We start from the raw sequence: 22,275 nt of genomic DNA, 5'->3' as shown, positions 1-22,275 counted from the left end.
TTAAACCGACTAATGGGTAACTCACCAAAAACCATTCGCCACAAGGCCGGATGAGGTCGCGTAAACGGACCTGCAGAGATAACATGACAAGGTCAGAACAGACTGCTTTCAAACCAAGACTAAAATAAAGACAGTGATGCTGATCTCCACAGAGATAAAGGGTTAAAAAAAGCTCTCCACTGTTAAATTATTTTTCTACATAAATACTCTGGGGTCAAAGTCTAGGTTGAAATGTTTTATCCACATTGTAACAACCATTCCCCACAATTGTAACAGGCTCCAATCTCAACAGAGGCTTTTTTTTTTTTTTTTAAAGTTTTGTCTTCAGAACTCAGATCATAATTTCCCGTGGACACAATGTTATAAGCTTTTGATCATGACCTGTGGTAACAAAATACCTTGGACTAGCTCAGATCCACAGATGCAGATTCCACAGGAGGGAAACCAAAGTTTCGCAGGATGAAATTTACTCTTACTTACTACAAGTGATACAACAATACTCTGTCTTCTATTTTATTTCATTAAAAAAAATAATAGAAGACAAAGGCAAGTAAGCTGGGCCTTGATCTGTTAAATTAATTTTACCACCAACTGAAGGGTTACAGCTCGCAAATATTGACCATGGTTCTAGAGGGCACCTGACCTATTTGGGGCTGCCCACGCCTCCCTGCACTTGGAGGATTTCCAGCACTGTGACCCCACATCTCCAGGAGAGACGCCAGAGCTTGCTGCTCAGCTTCCTTATAAGCGGATCCTGGTCCTTTAGCCGCACCCATGCCAGACAACATCAGGAGCGGGTGACAGTGGAGGTAAGTATGCAGAGCTCTCCTCTCCGTCCCTCTCTCCCTTTGGCCCTGGCCAGCGGGGACACTAGTGGGAGGTGGCACTCCTCACACTGGTGAAGGTGGCAGAGGCAGCTCCATTTAGAGTTCTCTGTACACGTGATGGTGGGACAGACCGTAGCCAAGGCTCACTCATTAGACCAGGCCTGGGTGATGTGACGCCAGCTCCCAGAAGCTTAGCCTGGGACCTGGTTTCCTAGCCCTCCTAGGATTCCTCCAGCCACTCAGTATCCGAGAACAGGCTTTTGCATCAGCAGAGTCGGCTCCTATTGCTTATGACCAGGAATCCTCTCCGTAGCAAACATTACACTGCACATTTTATTCCGGGACTCATTCTAAAGGGCCCATCTCTTCTTAGAAAGACCACGATGAAACATTCTAACTGCTTTCTTTGGATGAATCAAGTTCATTTTAGTAATATCAGTTACAAGTACCTCCACCCTCCAAACTGATTCAGTTTCTGAGTTTAAATGAGGAGAGATCAGAAGATGAGTTATGTCTGAGGGACTCTATCCAAAATAATACGGTGTCTGAGTTTTGGATGGCAAGTTGAGAGAGCTCAGATAAGTAAGGGATTTGTCTGAAAGTTTATCTGTGTCTGTTCGATTTCTGAGTTCTGACGGCAAAGGCTCAGACAGCACGGGACACCTGTATTCTTTTTAATCAGCTGTTTTCTCAAAAAAGGCACAGCAAAGCATAGAAACCAGAATCCCCTCCCAGGTAACATAACCTGGTTAAATTTCTTCACAAGTTATTGGAAAACTGATGGCTAAATTTGTCTTCTTTTAAGTAATTTTAATAGCTTGACTTGTCACCAGGAATGACTTGTCTTATGGTAGCAGTTTGGTTTGCAAGCATTACTTCATCCAAACTATTTTTTTTTAACATCTTTACTGGAGTATAATTGCTTTACAATGGTGTGTTAGTTTTTGCTTTATAACAAAGTGAATCAGCTATACATATACATATATCCCCATATCTCTTCCCTCTTGCGTCTCCCTCCCACCCTCCCTATCCTACCCCTCTAGGTGGTCACAAAGCACCGAGCTGATTTCCCTGTGCTATGCGGCTGCTTCCCACTAGCTACATATTTTACGTTTGGTAGTGTATATATGTCCATGCCACTCTCTCACTTTGTCCCAGCTTACCCTTCCCCCTACCTGTGTCCTCAAGCCCATTCTCTACGTCTGTGTCTTTATTCCTGTCCTGCCCCTAGGTTCTTCAGAACTTTTTTTTTTTTTTTAGATTCCATATATATGTGTTAGCATACGGTGTTTGTTTTTCTCTTTCTGACTTACTTCACTCTGTATGACCATCCAAACTGTTGAATTAACCCCTGAGACATAACGCGGGACCCCAGCTTTCTCTATGATTTCTTCTTACAAGGTGAAACTCTGAAATTTTATGACCTATTATTTGGCTCGCAACAGAATTCCATGCCCAATCGGTACTTGGCAGTGGGGTGGTGAGAGGACCACCATCATTCCCATTTTATAGATAAAGACACTGGGGCACAAGGAACTCACCCAGGGTCACACGGCTCACAGGACTCCACTTCGGGTCTGAGAGCCCATGTGCACTTTCCCATCAACTGTCAGAACTGGGCCAGCTTGGGAGGAGGAGGGGAAGGGGAGGAGTTGACGGTCTGAGCCAGGACCGTCTCGGGGCCAGGAGAGGGGCAAGAGAGAAGCAAGCTAGCGAGTGGTGTTGAGTGCTGCTGCGATGTGGAATTGATAAGCAAGCTGAGGGAGAGGGCAGGGAACTGATACACGTTCCCGCGCATCACATCCACCAGTAGAAAGGCCTCCAAAGTCGTCGTCGGCCTATGATTACTTTAAGAGCAGCCTCTGGAAGACAGAACTCGGCCCTTTCTTATATCTAAGCCTAAGCAGTGTGCTCCAGAGTAAATAAGAGGATACGGTGGTTGAGGAATTTGGGGTTGATGGGGCCTTAAGGTCTCCTTAACCTAACAGGTAACTGCTTCAGCCCAAGGTATTTCTCTCTGTCCGGCTGTGATTCCAGAGACAGACACATGTTCCAGGGTCTGGAAGGAGCATTTTCATCTTACTGCACTGCAGTGTGGTTTTCTAAAGGCTTATCTTGACTTGCTGCTATCGATTTTTTTCCTCTCTTCTCTAATATCCCATTTATACATCATAATATTACTTCATAAATGCTTCTCATAAAATACAATTTGAAACAAAGTCCTTTCTGCCTTGCATTTGACCTGAGGAAGGCTTCAGAAATCTGATGCGGCGGCTTTCAGAACAGACAGCAGAGCACCAAGGAGCTCTGCCCTGAACCAGGTGGTGAGAACAGATCACTGGGGCCTTTTGCCTACAAAAGTCAAGATAAGGCCCTGGAACGTTAGGTGACCTTTCAGTTGCTAACTTTAAAACCCAATCCAGGCCTTACTTCGGTCATCCAATCTGTCCTCTTCTTTCTGAGAAGAAATTCTGAATGCTTTCATGGGGTATTTCCAGAAGTACATGCCTGTAGCTTTACTCACAAAGAGTAGCCTCTTCACCATCAAAGACAATAATAGTACTGAAAATACTATTTTGCTTTTTAAAATATCAAGCATGAGGCTGGCATTTTCCTGTATGAGAAGCCTTGATACTTATGCTCACTAGGTCACCCATACTTGGTTACTCTGGTCAACTCACCCTGAAAGCCTCCTACAACATCCACCTGCCCAGGTGCGTATAGCCTTCCCAGAACATTTACCTCATCCCAGTGCCTTCCCACAGGTCTTATTCCCCAGCAAACTATTTTCTCGGTGGTCTTCCTCTGCCCAGGACATCAGTAGGGGTGACCTATCTCACGGCAGGCTTCTTGTCTATACTTTATTTCTTATTTGGTAAATGCTGCCTGGAAGAGTCTGGATCTTCAGTTCAGTCATGCAGGAGAGATGGGGAAGGTGTCTCAGGGTGGTGATGGAAAAACAAGTGCTGTTTTTTTTTTTGCGGTACGCGGGCCTCTCACCGCTGTGGCCTCTCCCGTTGCGGAGCACAGGCTCCGGTCGCGCAGGCTCAGCGGCCATGGCTCACGGGCCCAGCCGCTCCGCGGCACGTGGGATCTTCCCGGACCGGGGCACGAACCCGTGGTCCCCTGCGTCGGCAGGCGGACCCTCAACCACTGCACCACCAGGGAAGCCCAAGTGCTGGTTTTATTTACAAAGGTGGTTTTCTTACAAGGCACATTGAAAAATTACATGTTTTACTTTCTCATCAGTCCCTATGTCTAGAATACATCATTTTCAGTCAGATATTAAAAGCAAGTTTTATTTCAAAAGAAAATAGAAACCAAACGATTTTGCCTTGAGAAAGCAAGCATTTAAAACACTTCCTCAGAAGTCAAAACATAAGATCTCAGCTTGACTAGCCAGCAACCTATTGTCATATCCACGAATAATGGGGTTCCAGGGACCAACCCTAGGGAGGCAGGACCCTTTTAACCAAAGTCAGAAGCTGCATCTTCGCAGCTGCACGTCTGTGCCCTCGGGTCCTCTCAGTCTGCCTCTTCTCTTTATTATCTCTTTTTCAGCTTTATGAGGTATAATTGACAAATAAAATCATGAGATATTTGATTTGTATGATTTGAAAGTTTAAATTCCTCTAGGAAAAACCTAGAAAAGGTGAATAAAATGATCTCTAGGCAAATTTCAAACCTAAGAAAGAATTTTTCTTAGTGGAAAAGTAGTGGAACAGGAGACAGAGAATGGTGGGGGCATAGTACCTTTTTTTTTTTTTTTTTTGCGGTACGCGGGCCTCTCACTGTTGTGGCCTCTCCCGTTGCGGAGCACAGGCTCCGGACGCGCAGGCTCAGCGGCCATGGCTCACGGGCCCAGCCGCTCTACGGCATGTGGGATCTTCCCGGACTGGGGCACGAACCCGTGTCTCCTGCATTGGCAGGCGGACCCTCAACCACTGCGCCACCAGGGAAGCCCCATAGTACCTTTTTTTTTCTCATTTTTATCACCTCCATGCGTCAAGGAGATGTGATTCGCACTATCTCAGCTCAGAGAAATCAGAAGAGGCCGAAGGAGAAAGGGAAGGATAAACTCAGGAAAATCAAGAAATATTAGTTATCTCACTCTCTTCAAAATACCTTGAAGAGGTGTTGAATGGTGCTCCTCTTGAAGATGAGGAAAGGAAAAGAGAGGGCTAATTCTGTGAACTTTTTTCCTGGCAGATTCATTCTTAATTCAACATATATTGATTGAGAAGCCACTGGGCCGGGCACTGGGGGTACAGGGTAAGGCTGTGGTGGTTTGGGTCGGGGCGGGGGGGAGGGCAGGAAGAGTCCATGGAGGTCCTCAGGAGCTGGAAAAGCACACAGAAGTCACCTGTTGAAAGAAATCTCACAGCCAGCTGGAGATGCAATAGGTTCCTAAATTTCACTCTAGTGACAGAGGAACGCAATTGTAATTACACTCCAATGACACAGGGGCATAGTTAAAATTACACTTACACTTGAGTGTCAGGTACTGTAAGGAGGTGGACGTGGCATTTAAAATATTTTTTTCAAGGGAACCAAAAGAGAGAGAATGGGAGAGAAGACAGCAGGAAAGAAGCGGGCGTAGGTAACAGACCCTCTCCCTCCAAGGTCTTCCCCCAGGGTCTCTCTCCATGTCTGTTTGTAGGACTGAAGGCAGGAACTCTAGATCTCACCCCGCCACTCACCCTGTTGACTGTCAAATGAAATTCTGAGTCTCCACTCCTCCCCCATGTAACTCAGGGGTAAATTCTAAGCCAATGGAGGCTATCCTGTTTCTCCTTTATTCTTTCAGTCAGTGAAGATCTACTAGAGATCTATGATGTGCCTCTGATGTCCTCCAGCCACTGTAAACGCCTATCCTCGGGGAGCAGAGGCATGTGACCTAAGCCTAATCAAGGAGGAGTGAGGGCAAGTGTGCTGAGGGGTTTCTAGAAAAGGCCTCTTCACTCTTAAAAAGATGCATGGGAAGACACAACCTCCTCTTCTGTTGGACACTGTCTGTGATTACATTTCAGCAGTGCAGCCACTGCCCCAAGGCCATGAGGGCAGCAAAGCACAGGCATCTTGCTGAAGATGGTGAAGCAGAAAGAGGTAAAGAACCTGGGTCTTCGCGTGTCACTGAACCGCTGAATTAGTCAACCCTGAACCACTCTATCTCAGAACTTCTTGTAATGTAAGAAAGCAAACATTTTATTTATTCTTCAAGCCATTTTGAAAAGGGTTTCCTATTACTTGTGGCCAAAAGCATCCTGACTGTTATAAACCTCATGGAGAAAGTCGAGGGCCTTCTTTGCTATCTAGACTCTACAAAAAGAACCAGAGGGCCCCTCCTGTAGGCGTTGATCAATTCTAGCACACAGAGAGCATATGTAAACTCACGCATACGAGACATATGGACACAACCAAATTTAGGCCTGTACTTAAACACTCAGGGCAGCCTTTACTAGGTCAAGGATAAATGTGTTTGAAAGTTGCCAAAACAGAGCCATTCTGGGAATGCCATCCACTGCGGGCACTTCCCCAAAACTGCCTTTCAAGGACAAGGCAAATGCTGGACTCCATTGCTCCCATTCATTCCATTACTTAATTTGAGAATCTGTGCCAAGGGTAGGGAGAGAGGAAGAGAAGGTGATGAGACTGGAACAAGAAGAGTCGTGTCCATTCCGCTTGGAGAAGCATCCACCTAGCATCATGGCTCCTGCAAAGGCTGTAGTCTGAATGCCAGGTGGGGGCGGGGGTGCAGCCACAGGCCCAGGAATACCCTTTCCCAGTGCCTGCAAGCTCCCCCATCCTCTCTATGGCGCCCTCCGAGCCCACCCCCAATTTAAAACATAATTAATAACAGCATTCTTTAATGTGGAAAACTTACAGTTTTACTAACCTAATGTAAAGTGTGAGCAAACGGCTCTTTAGAGAACAAAGATGACACTGTGTTTGCTTTGTACACGTGGCTGCAAGACAGTCCCTCCAAGCACTGCTTCCCTAACGTCCTAATCCTTCCTGCACAGAATGCTGAATGGACTTTGTCCTTTTCTACATCTGAGCCCTTGGTTTTGGTGGCGGAAGGTTCGGCTCAATCTGCGGGCTGACATTTGGGCTCCAGAGGCACAAAGGCACAGCCACCGCCGCTGGGCATGAGGTCCAAAGCACGCCAGGCACGGGCCAACTCAGGCCCTAAGACTGTGCTCCTGGGAAAAGGAAAAGCCAGAGACTGACAGAGAGAAGAAGCAGCAGAGAGAGCTAGAGACAGGTAGAAGACAGAGACGAAACACTTCACGATGGGCCTCATATGAGAAAAGGCCGGGAATCGGCCAAGTACAGGAATGCGTGGGAGCCGGAGCCCTAACATCAGGCCGGCATCAGCGGCCGGGTGGCAGCTCAGGGGTGACTGGCGGCCTTGGGCTCAGCTTTCCGAGCCGTAAACAGGGCAAGCTGAACTACATGAGCCCTGTGGGTCCTCCCCCGCTCTGTGTGTATCACAAAGTCTGGGCAGCCAGGACAAGAAAAGCATAAAAGCATAAAACAAACAACTTTTATCCTTCCAAGAGGAAAACAAAAGCTCAGTCCCACCATGAGGGACTCAGCCAGGTAAGTGGACATTGAAGATTAGATGTCTTCATGGGGGAAGAGAGGAAAAATCAGCAGAAATCATGCAAAATGTCACATCCAACAGATTTAATCCCCCAACCTTCAGGGCTTTTGGAACCTTAAGAAAAACAGCTGCTGATGCAGCCCCAAAGCCCAGCTCCTGCCAAAGCTCCACAGAAGGGATATCTGTAAAATCATGGCTATGGAGACACTGATCTTTGAGACTCCTCAGCCTTCCAAAATGGCTCTCAGAAATAGCAAGTTTAGGGGCTTCCCTGGTGGCGCAGTGGTTGAGAGTCCGCCTGCCAACGCAGGGGACGCAGGTTCGTGCCCCGGTCCGGGAAGATCCCACATGCCGCGGAGCGGCTGGGCCCGTGAGCCATGGCCGCTGAGCCTGCGCGTCCGGAGCCTGTGCTCCGCAATGGGAGAGGCCACAACGGTGAGAGGTCCGCATACCACAAAAAAAAAAAAAAAAAAAAAAAAAAAAAGAAATAGCAAGTTTAAATTTTTAACAAAGCAGAAAAGAAACCTTTGAAGCTGTGAAGAACTAGGAAACAATTAACACACAGCCAAGGAAAGCTGGAGACTTGAAGAACAGACATACCTTTGATCAGTTCCCTGCACACGTACGATGTTCTGATTGACTGATTTAAAAATAAAAATTTAAAAAAGGATGGTAGGGCACAGACAAGATGAGAAATAGGAATAGAGGGCATAGAACAATAATGTTCATGGCATCAAGTGATGGCCGGGAAGTAAGCAGCAGAACTGCACAGGATACGGAAGGTAGAAGGCTGAGGGGGGTGATGGTGACCGCTACCTGAACTGTCACCTACTCACCTTCCCTAGGGACTCTGGTGGCCATAGACCTTGTGTTGGTTTCAAATCTGAGATGCAGCTCACCATCTCCTCTTTCTGGGCTGTATTCTTATTCCTTCTTTGTAAGGCCAGGTTCTAGAGCTCAGGGGGACCACTCATAGCCTCTGGTATTTTCAGTGTGTGTAAAAGGCTTGATGCCCCAAGCGCCCACGTAAGTTGCACTATAGCACAGCACCCTTGAAAGAAAGGATGGGCTCCATAAGGTCCAAGCTCTCCCTAAACCTAAAATCCTGAGATTTTATGTGAAGGAAGTGGTAGGAAAAGGAAAGTTGGCAAATAGCTAGAAAAGCTGTTCAACACTGGGGACTTTTCCTAGAAAGCAAAGGCCATAGTGACCAATCCCCCTTCATTCCATGGCCTATCTGAATATTTTATCTTCACACTCCAATCACTCTGCATTATCAGAACTTTCATCATTGTGGAAAGGCCAAACTATGTTGGTCATACCTGCATAAGGTATGCAGGTGCTGTGCACTGAAGGTCTGTGTCCCCCCGCCAAATTCATATGTTGAAATTCTAACCCTGAAGCTGAAGACTGTTGGATCTCCTGGACCCTACAGGGCCAAACCAGAGAGCTACCTGACTGCGAACATCTGCTATCCTTTAAGACATAGGAAGAAGGACTCCAAGGTGGCTCAGAGATCATCTGGGCTGTCATTTCCACCGCAGGGCCCTGGGGGGAGGGGAGGAGGACTGCCTCCACCTTGGTTTCAAGGGGTAAGACCAACACCCAGCTCTGCTGGGGCAGGGGACCGGAGCCCTGGGGGTTCGACCCCCCACTGGGAAAGCTGTGGAGGCAGACTGCTGCTCCAGTGGGTCTGGAAGGCAGAGCATCAAGCCAAAGAGGATTATTCTCGAGCCTTGAGAGACCTCCTAGAGTTTGCCTTCCTGCGTTTTGGGCTTGCCTGGGGCTTGTCACCCCTTCCTTCTTTCCTGTTTCTTCCTTTGGGAATGGGAATGCCTACTCTGGGCCTGGCCCACTATTGTATTCTGTAAGCGCAGAACTTGTTTGATTTCACAGGTTCACACAGCTGGAGAAGAATTCTGCCACAGGATGAATCTTCTGCTGTTTAAGCCGCTCATTCTAGGGTATTCTATTATAGAGGCCTATCCTAAGACAGAGGTTTTCATATCTTGAAAGGTTTTCACTAAAAAAATAATAATAATAACAGTAACAAAAATAAAATAAAAGTAAAATTTAATCTAAAAGCTTGAGTGGTTAGAGAGCTAAATGCAGCTGCCAAATAACTTGGCTATCTAGAACAATCCATTCCCTGAAGGATTCAGAATCATGGTTTTACCGGCTGGATTATTATGCTACCAGCAGAACCCACAAAAATACAGAACGAAATTCCACTGCCAACATCTTGGAAGGCCTAAAGGACTTGCCGTGTGTGATACTGTGATTTATAAGAAGTAAGTATTTGGTCTTTGTCCCCGTTCTGGAACAGAATCCTCAACTCCTTGGAAGTTCCTAAGTGCTGAGTGAGAAGCCTCTTTTGTTATGTTAACGAGGTGACCTTAGGGAGGCCGCTCAGGATGGGGGTCAGTGAAGCCAACAATGGGATTAGAGGGTAGGAGCCCTCAGTCCCACACCCTCTGAGCTCTGGGGTGCAGGGAGGGGCTGGCGGTTGAATCAATGGCCAAAGATTTAATCAGTCATACCAACGTAATGAAACCTCCATAGAAAACTAAAAAGGATAGGGTTTAGAAAGCTTCCGGGTTGGTGAGGGCGTGGAGATTTGGGGAGAGTGGTGCGCCTGGAGAGGGGATGGGTGCTGCTCGCCCCTTCCCACAGACTTTACCCTACGCACCTCTTCATCTGGCTTTTGATGAATATTCTCAGTATTCTAGTGAGCAAACTGGTTTCCTGAGTCCTGGGAGCTGTTCTAACAAATTAATCAAACCCAAGGGGGATTTATAGCCGTTCGGTCAGAACCACAGGTGACACCCTGGACTTGTGGTGGGCATTTGCAGTGGGGACAGGAGCAGCCTTGTGGGACTTAACCTGTGGAATCTGATGGTATCTCCAGGTAGACAGTGTCAGAATAGAATAGCACTGTAGGACAGATGATGTTCAACTTGCTTGTTGGTGCAGGGACACCAATCCCCCGCCACACACACTGGAATTGGTATTAGAATCCTATCACCACAGTACAGCTTCAGATAACAATCAGTAATGTTCATAATGAGCTCCTAATATTCCACATTATATTCTACGATGGGAGGATGGAGAAGAAGCACATCTTAAATCATCATATTTAAAACCTGAGCAGGGCCCATGCAGCATAACTCATAAAAAGACTAAAACAGTTACAAAATATCCTAAGTGTAAAAGAAACAGGAGGGACTTCCCTGGTGGTCCAGTGGTTAAGAGTTCGCCTTCCAATGCAGGGAGTGTGGGTTCGATCCCTGGTTGGGGAGCAGGCCTCACGGCCAAAAAACCAAAACATAAGACAGAAAGAAGCAATATTGTAACAAATTCAAGAAAGACTTAAAAAAAATGGTCTATATCAAAAAAAAACAAACAAAAAAAACAACAAAAAGAAAATTAAAAAAAAAAAAGAAACAGTATATAAAAAGTGAGCATTTAGAAAGCACTTGCAGAGAATAAATAGAGAATATTCCAGGGAGAAAGTACTAAAGGGGAATAAGAAAAAATAAAGCAGCTCGTAAGGGACAATTCAGAGGAAACGTATGAATCTTAAGTAGGGCAAGATACCAAATTAGTTTTCAAACCAAGGCTTTTGCCTCACTCTATAACCATGATGGGGGAAAATTACACGGTAATAATTTTTTTTTTTTTTTTTTTTTTGTTATCACATCATTTATTCAATAATTGTTTCTTAAGTGCCTACTATGTATTATAAGGAACTATGTGATTAATTATTGAACCAATGGGCAAGGTGATCAATTATTGAATCAAAATTAGGACACTGAGAAGTATGAATGGGCCTGTGGAAACAATAAGCAAGGACAGTGGTACAGAAATAATAATAGCAATTATTAACATTAACTTTTGGTAATAATTTTTTTAACCTGATAATGAAAATTCTTATCCCAACAAAGTTTACATTTAAGACAACAATTATTTAAGTAATACTCTTTAGAGCACTGACACTGTCCTTAGCAAAAAAGGAGTAACTGAACAGTAACTGAGTATTTTATGACTCAGCTGATAATAACAAACACAGCAACAAGAACAACAGTTGACATTCATTGAGAGCTTACAATCTGTCAGTCGCTGTTCAGAGTATTTTACTTGTTTTAATTCAGTTAACCCTTACAACGGTACTTCTCTCCATTTCAGAGAGAAATGTTTTAAAGAGGGACAGAGCTAGGAAGTGCCAGAAAGGGCAGTCTGTCTCCAGAGCCTGTGCCCCTAACCACCATACAACACTCAAGAGTCTTTTTTAATTCCACCCTCTAGTTTCATCTTCCAGATGACACGCATCTCAAAAATACCAACAAGGGCACAATGCACAGGAGAAATGCGATAAAGCATTACATCACTTACCGTTGGGGAAAGCTAGTACACTGATGATAAGAAAGAAGAAAATTACGGAGAGGATACCCCTCCAGATGTTGTCTTCTGGGACAGAGTCATCCCTGAAAACAGAAAAGGAACATTGAGTACTCATTTTTGGATCTAAATAGTCAGCCTAGAAGGAGTAAGAGTTCCATGTTCTAAAAACTGGGCGATTGCTACCTTTATTCTGCTGAGCTAAGTCATTACACACACTATTTGCTATTCACTATCATTTCCTAAAATAATACAGTGTCATAGTCAAGTCCAGTTCTTGTGAGGAAGGCAACTGGCAACCTCACGCCCCAACACACATTCTGCTCAGACAAGCGTTTGAAAATCACTGTTCTTTTAAAAAAAATTAAAAATACCCAGGATGTCAAAAGGTAAGGTTTATTTTGGAGAAATACCTTTTGGTTTTAAGACTAACTAAAGATGACCTTTACTACATAGACTGTGGCAGAAAAAATTGTTCAGGAGTCAGAAAGGAAGCATAAGATTATAAGGAATAAGGGTATAGTGCAATGAGATTATGCAGTCACTTGTCAAATATGGGCAGTTGGCTACCTAAGGGATGAATAAAAATGGGGCAGTGTAACATAATCAGAAAGCACCAGTAAAAAATGTCAAAAGAAAAATTAAGAGCGTATGAATATGACTGGTTCACTTTGCTGTACAGCAAGAAACTAACGCAACATTGTAAAGCAACTATACTCCAAGAAAAATCAATTTAAAAAAAAAAAGAAAAATTAAGAGAAAACAAAATACAAGATTTAAACTCAGAGCAGAAGCAAAAGAATTGTAAATAGGAGATAAGCCTCCCAGCTCTCCTGCCTGGTCATTTCTAATGTATTACCGTGTTTAACTCCTCTATAACCCCAGTAACTGAAATGATTACACTTGTTGGCTTATATGTTGTCTATCTTCTCTGTAGAAAGTAAACTCCTAATGGCAGGGAATTATTCACTAATAGGCCCTCAATATATTTCTGGACTGATTATTGATTGTGGAAGAAAATTTACTGTTTTAAAATGAAGTAAAATTTCCCAAATGGAAATTTTCTTAACATTGATGGTGAAGAATTTAGGTTTTGACAGTTGGCAACAAAAAAGAAGATTCTAGTAACATATCTGGGGCTCAGAGAAGCAAACAAAAGTGGGAAAACAGAAATACCTGACAGTAAAATTTTCTGAAGTATTGATAATTATTGAGAAGCTTGGGAGAGGGAAGTTCAGCGTTTCAGTTTCGAAAGACACAGGATGAGTAGACAGAAAATATGAGATGAAACAGAATGGAAGGAGATAGTTTAGAGATGATGAGACTGGTAGCAATAAATCTTAAAATGATAAAAAGAAGCTGGGTTTATCTAGAGAAGGACTGTAGTGAAAGAGTTTTCAAAAGACAAATATTAAATTAAGACTAAATATTACTAAAGGAAAAGAAACAGGTCAAAAAAAAAATCTTAGGAGGAAACCAAGTTTGCGTAGAAAGAAGCTCTAGAGCATCAGAATACATACATGAAAAAGCATGGAATGAAACAATAATGAATGACCTAGTTAAGGACTGGGTCCTGGGGTGTTGGTTTAAAAGCAGAAGTTAACGTAGATGCCCACTTCTGTTTTAGGCTGCTCAGTTTCTGCACCCAATGAAATGATTTCCAGACTTACGACAGGATTGAACATAAGGTTCTGAAATAAGAGATCATACAGATCTTAAACGTTTCCTAGGTCATCATATGGCCAAGTTGCCCTAAACTAAGGCTGGACAAATAATAAATAATGCTTGGCTGTTAACTTCAGAGATCTGATTACAAAACTGAACTACAGAATCAGACAGACTTCCTTCTGCAGGAAGGAAGTGCATTAAAAAGTACAATCTTATTTTAATGGACATACTAATAATTAAACACCTGCCCAGGGGTCATGAACGCAACCTAAAAATGCCAGCCCGACCATTCCCGGGGCACTTGCCATGCCCCCTGGCTTATGCAGAGAAGCTCCACATCCAACTTCCAGGAACACCAACTTTTACTGAAGGATGGCTACACACAGGGAGGGTAGGGAACAAAACGTCCTCATTCAGGCCAAATCACACTACTGATATTGCTAATAATGACAGCAACGATAATAGCTCCTGTTTGTCAAGTGTCTACTGTGTGCCAGGCACTGAACAGGCAGTTTCCAGACATTATCTCTAATTGTCACAACCCACCGGGCTATTATCAACCATCTGAGGTAACAGAGGCTCAGACAGGTTTAGTAACTTGCCCAAGATTGTGGAGGTAAGAAGTTACAGAGCCAGCATTCAAAACCAGGCCTGCTAGACTCCGAAGATGATGATCTTTCCTCTTTGCCAAACTGCCTCATGAAAACTTTATCTGTCATCCTAAATCAACCTGACTCATGGTAGATGCACAGGGATGGCGTAAGAGAGTTTGACAGGGCATGCAATTTGTAAGTTACAAAATAAAAGCAAGGCTAAAATGAATAACTGTGGCCTAGGAGAAGAAGATGGAGTCCCATAACTCACGACTTATACCAAAATATATTCTGGATGATTCAAGAAACTAAAAGTGAAACCCAAACAAAATTCTAGAAGAAGTGATGGGAGAATTTTGAAAAACCCCGAAACCCCCAAACAAAACACAACAATCTCAGAGTGGGGAAGGCCTTTCGAAAGTACGATGCAAACCTCCGAAGTCAAAAAGGAGAAAGCTGACAGATCTGCATGGCAAAGAAATCAGTAACAAAATCACAAACTTGAAAAAATATCTGCAGCTCATATGAAGGCAAAGGGTTAATTCCCCTAATTACAAAGCTCTCCCCCCAAATCAATTAACAGAAAGAACAAATGGACAAAGAAATGCAAATAGAAAAATGGACAAAAGATATGAAGGGACGGTTCACAGAGCAGAAAAATCCATTGGCTCTCAGGCAAGTGAAAAAAAAAGATGCTCAACCTTGTTCATGGTAAGAGATGGGGAAATGCAAACAACACAAAGAGACCGTTTTTATCTGCCTTATGGACAAAGGTGAAAATTTAATGACTGAGATGGTGAGGCTATGCAGAAATAGACAAACAGGCATTCTCACATACCACCTTTATGGAGCGCCATTGGGCAACATATTAATTTACAAATGCATAGACCCAGTGACCCAGCAATTCCAGGTATGACAATGTATCTCACAGATATACCTTCATTTATGCAAAAATGACGTATGTACAAGGTTGCTCACCGTGGCATTATATGTATTAGCAAAACTTGGAAACAACTAAATGTCTCCCGAAAAGGGACTGATTAATTGGCTCTGTCTCAAAGTGGAGGACTAGGCAGCTGTAAAAAGAATGAAGCTTTTAATTAATTAACTGATACAGAATAATTTAAGAGATCATGAAGTAAACAAAGCAATCTGCAGAACAGTGAGTACAGCAAGCAACTTTCTATGCATAAAAGAGAGCGTGTAAATGTAGATGTAACTTGTAACTTCTGCTCATGGCTGCATAGCATGTCTCAGGAAATCCATCCAAGGTATGGTGACGCTGGTTTTCTCCAAAGAGGATAAAAGAAGAGTGGGGCGAGACTTTTCACTATATACCCTTTGGGGTACCTTGGATTTTAAGCAATGTAGATATGTTGTGTTTCAAAAAAGTCAATTATACATCAACATTAAATTTGTAAGAACTTGAGATCAGTGATAAAACAATGAAACTGCAAGTTTGTAAATTTTGAGCCACTTTATTAGGAAGACAGGATCAAAAGAATGGCCTAGTTTCAGAAGTAAAAGAAAAAGGCCAATTAAACCTGAATAAAACAGCAGCGTGTCTGAAAAGTTGGCCGTTTTATATTTGCCTAATTAGAAAAACAAAAAGTATCAAAGATGGACAGCAAGATCTTTGGCAAAACTGAAAATATATAGTACAGGAAGATCAAACTCCTGTGATCAAAGATTGAAGGGTAGGCAGGTGAGCTAAAGAAGAAATCTCGAGTCCTATCAGACTAGCAGCCCCAGATACACCCTCTGGCCTTCCTGAGAGTAGAGAGGTTATACCCTCGGCATCCAGCACAGTCCCTGCAAGAGGTGGGCACGCAGAAAGAACGGAATGCATGACTGAGGAGGCTGCCCACACCACCAGCCTCCTGACAAGCTGACCACACAGGGCCATTCTGTAAGCTCTGGTGTGGCCTCTTCTCTCTCAGCTCCCAGTAATCCAGAGACTTAACCATATGCCGAGGGACACAGACCTTTTCCATAGTTAATCATGAAATGCAACTTGGCTGCAAAGGCCCCAAAGACCACCCTACGGACTCCAGAGACCCTCAATTAGAGGACAAGCAGGGTTTACCTCTGGACACCTGCTGGATCTGTGCCGCGCTCAGAAAGCTAGCTCGCTGCTTTGCATGTTAGCTCTCTTAATCTTCCTAACACCCTCAAAGGGGGAAATGATCATAGTCTGCATTTTACTGACTCCAAACTAAGTTTTTCCCCCTTTAGGAAGGAGGCTGTTTGGTGCAGTGACAAGGAAGACAGGCTTGTGGCCAGACGGCATGGACCAGAATTCTGACTTCACACTTATCAGCCTGTGTGACCTTGGGCTGATTACTCAACCTCTCTGTGCCTTGGTTTCCTCCTCAGTATATCAAAGGTTAATCATAGTTCTACCTCACAGGGTTGTTGTGAGGATAAAATAACTTAACACGTGCGATGGACTCAGAACAGTGCCTGGCACAGAGGGCCCGTCAGTTATTAGTTTACAATGTCTGTCCACCCATTCCCTCAGCTAGCTGACACCTATCGTTGGGGACAAAGATGAACAAACTTGGTCCTTATTCTTGTGAGAATCATGAGGAAAAGCACAATAAGACATAAAAATTAAATTATTATCTTAGCATAACTTTGGCCTGAGAGAAAAGTTTTCAATTCGCTGGCACTGTCTCTGATTAACCTGATAAAACACCCCCAAAACCAAAAAACCACCTCGATTGTTCACACAAGACTGGCCCCTGTTCGTGGGGCCAGTGGCCCCTGTTCGTGGGGGCCCCTGTTCCTCAGGCTGTGAGGGGGCCATGTACTTCTCACTTCCCAGGGGAGCTCATAACCTGTAGTCAGGGCTGCCAGACCCCCATCTTGACTTTTCCTGGCCTCAGGATTCTTGCTCAAATAAGACATTTTACTTTACAGCAACAAAAAATAAAAGGACTTCAAGCTTTCAACTGTGATGCCGTGGCAGTGCCCTGACCTCTTTCCTAGGTCCTCTGAGGCTCTAATGACAAGCGCCCGGTATCTGGGGCTCTGAACTTTCCAGAGACCTTTCCCAGCTGGCATTTGATTGAACTGCTCCACAGTTCTGTGGGGGAGTATTATCTCTACTTGAAGGATGAAGAAAATAAAGCTCTTGCTTTATCTTGCCCACAGTTACAACAAATAGAGGCAGAGTGAAGTAGGTTCCAGGGCTTCTGGAATGCTGGCTCTAGGTCAAGACTGCTACCCTTACCGGTATGATACCGACAAGCTTAGGGAGGCAGAGTCCTTTTCCCTAAAGTTCTGCTAAATTTAGGAGGAGCTCCAGAAGCACGCTGGGGTAGCCCTGACCATACACAGTGAAAAAAAAATGAATGGATTAGAGTAAAATTGTAATTTCAGGCCCCATCTCGTTCACCCACTGTATCTCCAGGGCCCAGCAACAGCGCTTGGCACAGAGCCGGCCTTCTCAATGTGGTGGGTGCCAGAAAGAGGAAGAGGCCAGGGCTGAGCGGGCCCGAGACCCAGGTAACGTGACGGGGAGTCATGGCCTGGGTCGGGTCCACAGGCTCCACTGCACCTTCCTGCCCCAGGGCTGACCCATCAAGTACTCAAACATCTCAACTCCTCTGTCACCCCTGTTTGAGTATAGGTTAACTACTTGTCCTAAACGCAGGACAAGTATAAGGAAAGCCCTGAGTTTTTTTTAACAAAGGTTTGAACTGAAAAAGTTTTGGACTCAGATTCTTAAACCTGAGCAACAGGCTACAGGCAGTGGGCAAGGAGACCGGGGACAACACACTCCATTCACCCACAGACAATTTTTAGACACGGTTGTCTCCCTGGGGCCAGGAAGGTAAGAACTCTACCCTGACTCCTAAGGCTGCAAAGTTGATTGTCCCCTCTCCCCCTCCTGTCTTCTCCTTTCCATTCCTTTAAGAGGAATCCTTGAAACTGAGACGCACAGGTAGCCTCATGTTTATAAGCCTAGTCACCGTTAAGGATCCTCTCTCCCAGTGGAAAACTCAGTCCCGGGTTACGAGGTGGACCGATGTTAACTAGCTTTGAAGACTACATTCGTTTCATTTTATAAAAAGTTAGGATTCTTTTTAAGAATTATAGCTGACATAGCAACTAAAAGAGAAGAGTGATAGTTTTTGAAAGTTCGTATTGTAGAAATGATTCTTTAATATTTGATTCATTTAGCATTTACTGGGTGTGCATTCTGTGATGATTAAGGTATCTGGCCTCAAGAAATTGATACAGAAACAAATACTACAACAGGAGAGATACAATAATTTGAAAAAATGTTTAGAAGTGTATAAACATTTCTTCCTCTGAGCTTCCTGGAACAATCAAGACAGGCGTCTGGAGGGGGCCCATCCAGGTGCGTGGCCAGGAACGCCACGGGCTCACGGGTAGGCAGGAGGTGCTCTCCAGTCAGAGAGAGGGGCCATCCTGGCATTAGGTGTGGAGCCAGGGAGCTGTCTGGGCCTGCTGTGTGTGCCGTGTACAGCTGTGGGGAGATGTAAGGCTCTGTAATGAAAGAGCTTAGGGTCCAACAAGCCCGTGCTATAGGTGATGGGGATCCAGGGAAAGAGTGTAAGCAGCGGACGGATGAGATCACGATCTCGATTTCAAAAGGTCATGAGGAAAGCAGTGTGGAGGATGGGCTGGAGGGAAATGGAGTCAAGGCCTGGGAGTGTCTATCCCACAGAGCAGGGGGTTTGCTGAGCCAAAGCCTGGTCATGGGCAGAGGAGGACAGCTCTAAAAGCTGCTAAGGCCCAGTTGGACCTGGTGAAGATAAACTAGATGAACTCCAGGATGGCGGAGACCCGGGCTGGGCGGAGTGCAGGCTGTTGAACTAAAGTAAATGCGATGCCAGGACCTAGGGCTCAGGAAAGCAGTCCTAGCTGCCTGGACGAGTCCCTGGCTTCCAGACTTGTTGAGACTAAAACGCTGATAACGTCCCTAAAGAAATCTGGGGCTAGAGGGATTATATCACAAGATAAACTATATTACACTTGGTAATAGAATTATACCTAAAATGCTAAACACTAGGCAGCAATACTAGGCATGTAAATTCTCTGAGGTAAAAGCATCATCTAAACCAAATAAATATTTGAGTCACTCAGATGCTTATTTACTACAGAAGACCCCAAAGAAATATGACACATTTTTTTTCCTTCAATAAACGCATAATCTTATTAAGGACATAAAACACCAGAAATACGGATAAGAAAGGATAATTAAAAGGTGCTTATTTATTTATGGCGGCACCATGGGGCATGCGGGATCTTAATTCTCCGGCCAGGGATCGAACCCGCGCCCCCTGCAGTGGAAGCATGGAGTCTTAACCACTGGACTGCCAGGGAAGACCCTAAAAGGTGCTTATTTAAATCCAATAAAAAATATGATTCAAACAGGAAGTGAGGAAGACACATGTTATGACGGCTGTTAACTGGACCTCTTCAGATGGCGCCACCTAACACAGTACGCTCCTTCACCTCCAAGGCTGGTGTAGCCCCAGTACACAGCCGATATGGAGGATCATTTAACATTGCTGGTGTCCTGGAACAAGGACAGCCAGGCCTTCTGTTATTGGGAGAGAAAGAACATGATGTACATAAAGGAAACAGCCTCAAGACAACTGAATCAGCAGGATCAGGAGTTATTTTCTGATGGGAATTGATATGGTCTAAAGGGAAAGAACAGGGAAGGCTGGCAGGCATCCAGGAGGGAAGAGACACAGAAGGTGCAACTATGGCTCCGTGATAAGATGAAGAGCTGGAGCTCCAAAGCCACTAAAGGAAATGAAGTAAAAACCAGTATCACGAACAAAAATCAATCAGTCAAAAGTCTGTCCATTTCCCTGCCCTCATTCGCCTCCTCAGTCCCATATCAAGGAGAAACCATAGGTAAGCAGATGATCCCTTAGGTGCAGGAAGCTGCAGGAAGGCAATCTCTCTCTTCTGGGTAAGTGATGACTTTGGCTGGACAAGTGTCACTGGAGAGACTGACGCCACTGTTTTACTGCCAGGTGCCTCTTAAGGAGAGAGTGAGCTGCTACAAATGTGATTTCGTAAATTTTGGTGTTTTCAAATCTAAAGCCTGAGTTTTTGAAAGTGAGGCCATTCAACATTTCCAAGTTTACCAACCTATGAAAGCAGCGTAAATACGAGGCACTCTGAGCTTAAGAGAAAGGCTCTCCTTGCCCTACTTTGGCTGAACAAACTTATAAGACATATGCCAAAGCATTTAATTTCTAAAAATACTTATCCTAAAATGTGGCAAAGTGAGCTTTTCCAATCTTAGGGGGAATGATTCAATAACATCTGGCTTTATTGTTAGTGATATAGGGACTGGAGGTTTAAATGCTATGATTTAACAGTGAGTTGGCCTAGTTGTTATTTAACAAAAGAACTGCTTGATAAGTCCAAACTTGTCTCAGGCTTCTGTGAGAGGCATCTAGTCCTTGCCAATCCTAAATTCTTGCTGTGTCTCTGCAGCATGTGACATGACCCAGGTACTGTTTCACACATACGGGTAATCTGACACCCCAAAAGTACTCTATCGCTGGCTCTCTTCAACTACTAGTCTTTGAAAAACAAACTTTAAGAAGTAATTACTTTCAGTCTTTATGTTAGAAGACAGAGCTATCACGGTAATGTCTCAGTTTAAAGGGCCACAAATCATTACAAAAAATGAGTGAGACACAGTGAGTACTAATTGTCCTAATGGTGCTTATGATTTTCTAGAACATGAAACTTGTTATTAAGTAGTTCTTCAATAGGTGACTTCTGTCTCTTTGAAATTAGTGGAAGAAGTAAAATTATTATCATTTTTGGAAAAGGCCATAGCTTGAGGTTCAGATTATGCCTTTTCTAGTACGTTTGACAAGCTGTTAAAATTCATATTCACTTCTTATAGTTTCACTGCTGTAATTTATTGAATGCTTTGGCAGAATATTCTGTAAAAGGGAAATTCCAGAAGAATGTGACTTTCTGTATTAGAAAAGAGGAAGAGAGATCTGTTCTGAAAGGGCCTAGAATAATATTAAAGATAAAAGGTTGAAACAAACTGCTCATTCTTGCTTCTCATTATTTAAAATAAAATACCATAATTACTTTTCTAAGTTCCAAAGAAACTCCTGCACTAATTCCATCTCTTGCCAACCCACACGAGATGAAGTGAAACTGAAGTTAATATGAAACAGGGATGTATGTTATCCAAGCAAAGCACTGTCCATTTTTCCAATGTCTTTATCCTTTTTCTTAATTATAGAGCACACTACACTCTCACTGAATGACAAACATAATTTAGAAGGCATTAGCATACCATGAAATGATGTAATAAGAACAATAGCTAATGTTTACTGAGCACTTACTATTTGTCATGCATTGAGCTAAATACAGATTATCTAAAAAAATGAATTGAGCCCTTATAACAAAATCCTATCAGGTGTTACTAGGTATTTTCACTTTACATACAGATAAGGAGGCTGAGGCTTAGCAAAATTAAGTGGCCACACAGCTACTAGCTGGTAAAATCAGATGACATGGTAAGTATTTCAGGGCAACCATAAATAGGAACAAGACTGATTTCTCTCCAAAGCTAGAAATATGTTCTTGGTTGGATACTGTGGAAAGATCTGGTCTTACCCCGCTACAGAGCATTAGCAGAACATTTTACAATAATAGTAGCTGTTTCCCTCAATCATTAAGAGTAATTGTTTATATGCTTTATGGCTTTAGATAGAGTCATGCAAATAGATAAACACTGACAAAATAAGAATCAAGAGTCAAATGGATTGTGGAGATAAGGAACAAGTGTGATGTAGGAGGACATTAGTAGTTTTATGAAAATCTGAAAAAGTGCATTGATTCTCAAGGGAGACACCATTGGCACTTGTGTGTATACAAGTGTGTAGGTGCACATGTGTGCCTGTGTGTAAGGGACAACTATCTGTCGTACAATGCTATATCCCTTGTGTTATAAACATTGATAACCCCCACCCACTAAGTACCAGAAGTTCCCTCAATGCTTGTGGATCTGGGTTTCTGTGGATCTGGGCTGAGAACCATTGATTGTTGGATAAATATACTAGGAGAGAAGTAACTGACATTAATTATGCATCATGTGCCAAGTACTCTGCTAAGCGCATTCACACATATTCATTTAATCCTTATAACTCCATAT

General features: G+C 43.7%; 1 protein-coding gene across 3 annotated transcripts in view; it reads right to left on the bottom strand.

Moving 5' to 3' along the window:
- The window catches only part of PTDSS1 (phosphatidylserine synthase 1), a 66,816-nt gene that overhangs the window by 42,681 nt on the left and 1,860 nt on the right, over window positions 1-22,275 (bottom strand). For 2 of the 3 annotated variants that reach the window (XM_059043624.2, XM_059043625.2), the window contains exons 2-3: window positions 11,827-11,918; window positions 26-70 (exon numbers count right to left, since the gene is read on the bottom strand). In XM_059043624.2, coding sequence (XP_058899607.1) covers window positions 26-70; window positions 11,827-11,918 — 137 coding nt within the window. The remainder of the gene's footprint in view (window positions 1-25; window positions 71-11,826; window positions 11,919-22,275) is intronic. The other variant, XM_067017167.1, reaches the window with a different exon arrangement.

The sequence above is a fragment of the Kogia breviceps genome, chromosome 17 (assembly GCF_026419965.1).
Source record: "Kogia breviceps isolate mKogBre1 chromosome 17, mKogBre1 haplotype 1, whole genome shotgun sequence".
Taxonomy (NCBI): Eukaryota; Metazoa; Chordata; class Mammalia; order Artiodactyla; family Physeteridae; genus Kogia; species Kogia breviceps.
The sequence above is the reverse complement of the archived record's forward strand: the minus strand, read 5'-3'. Positions and strand labels throughout refer to the sequence as shown.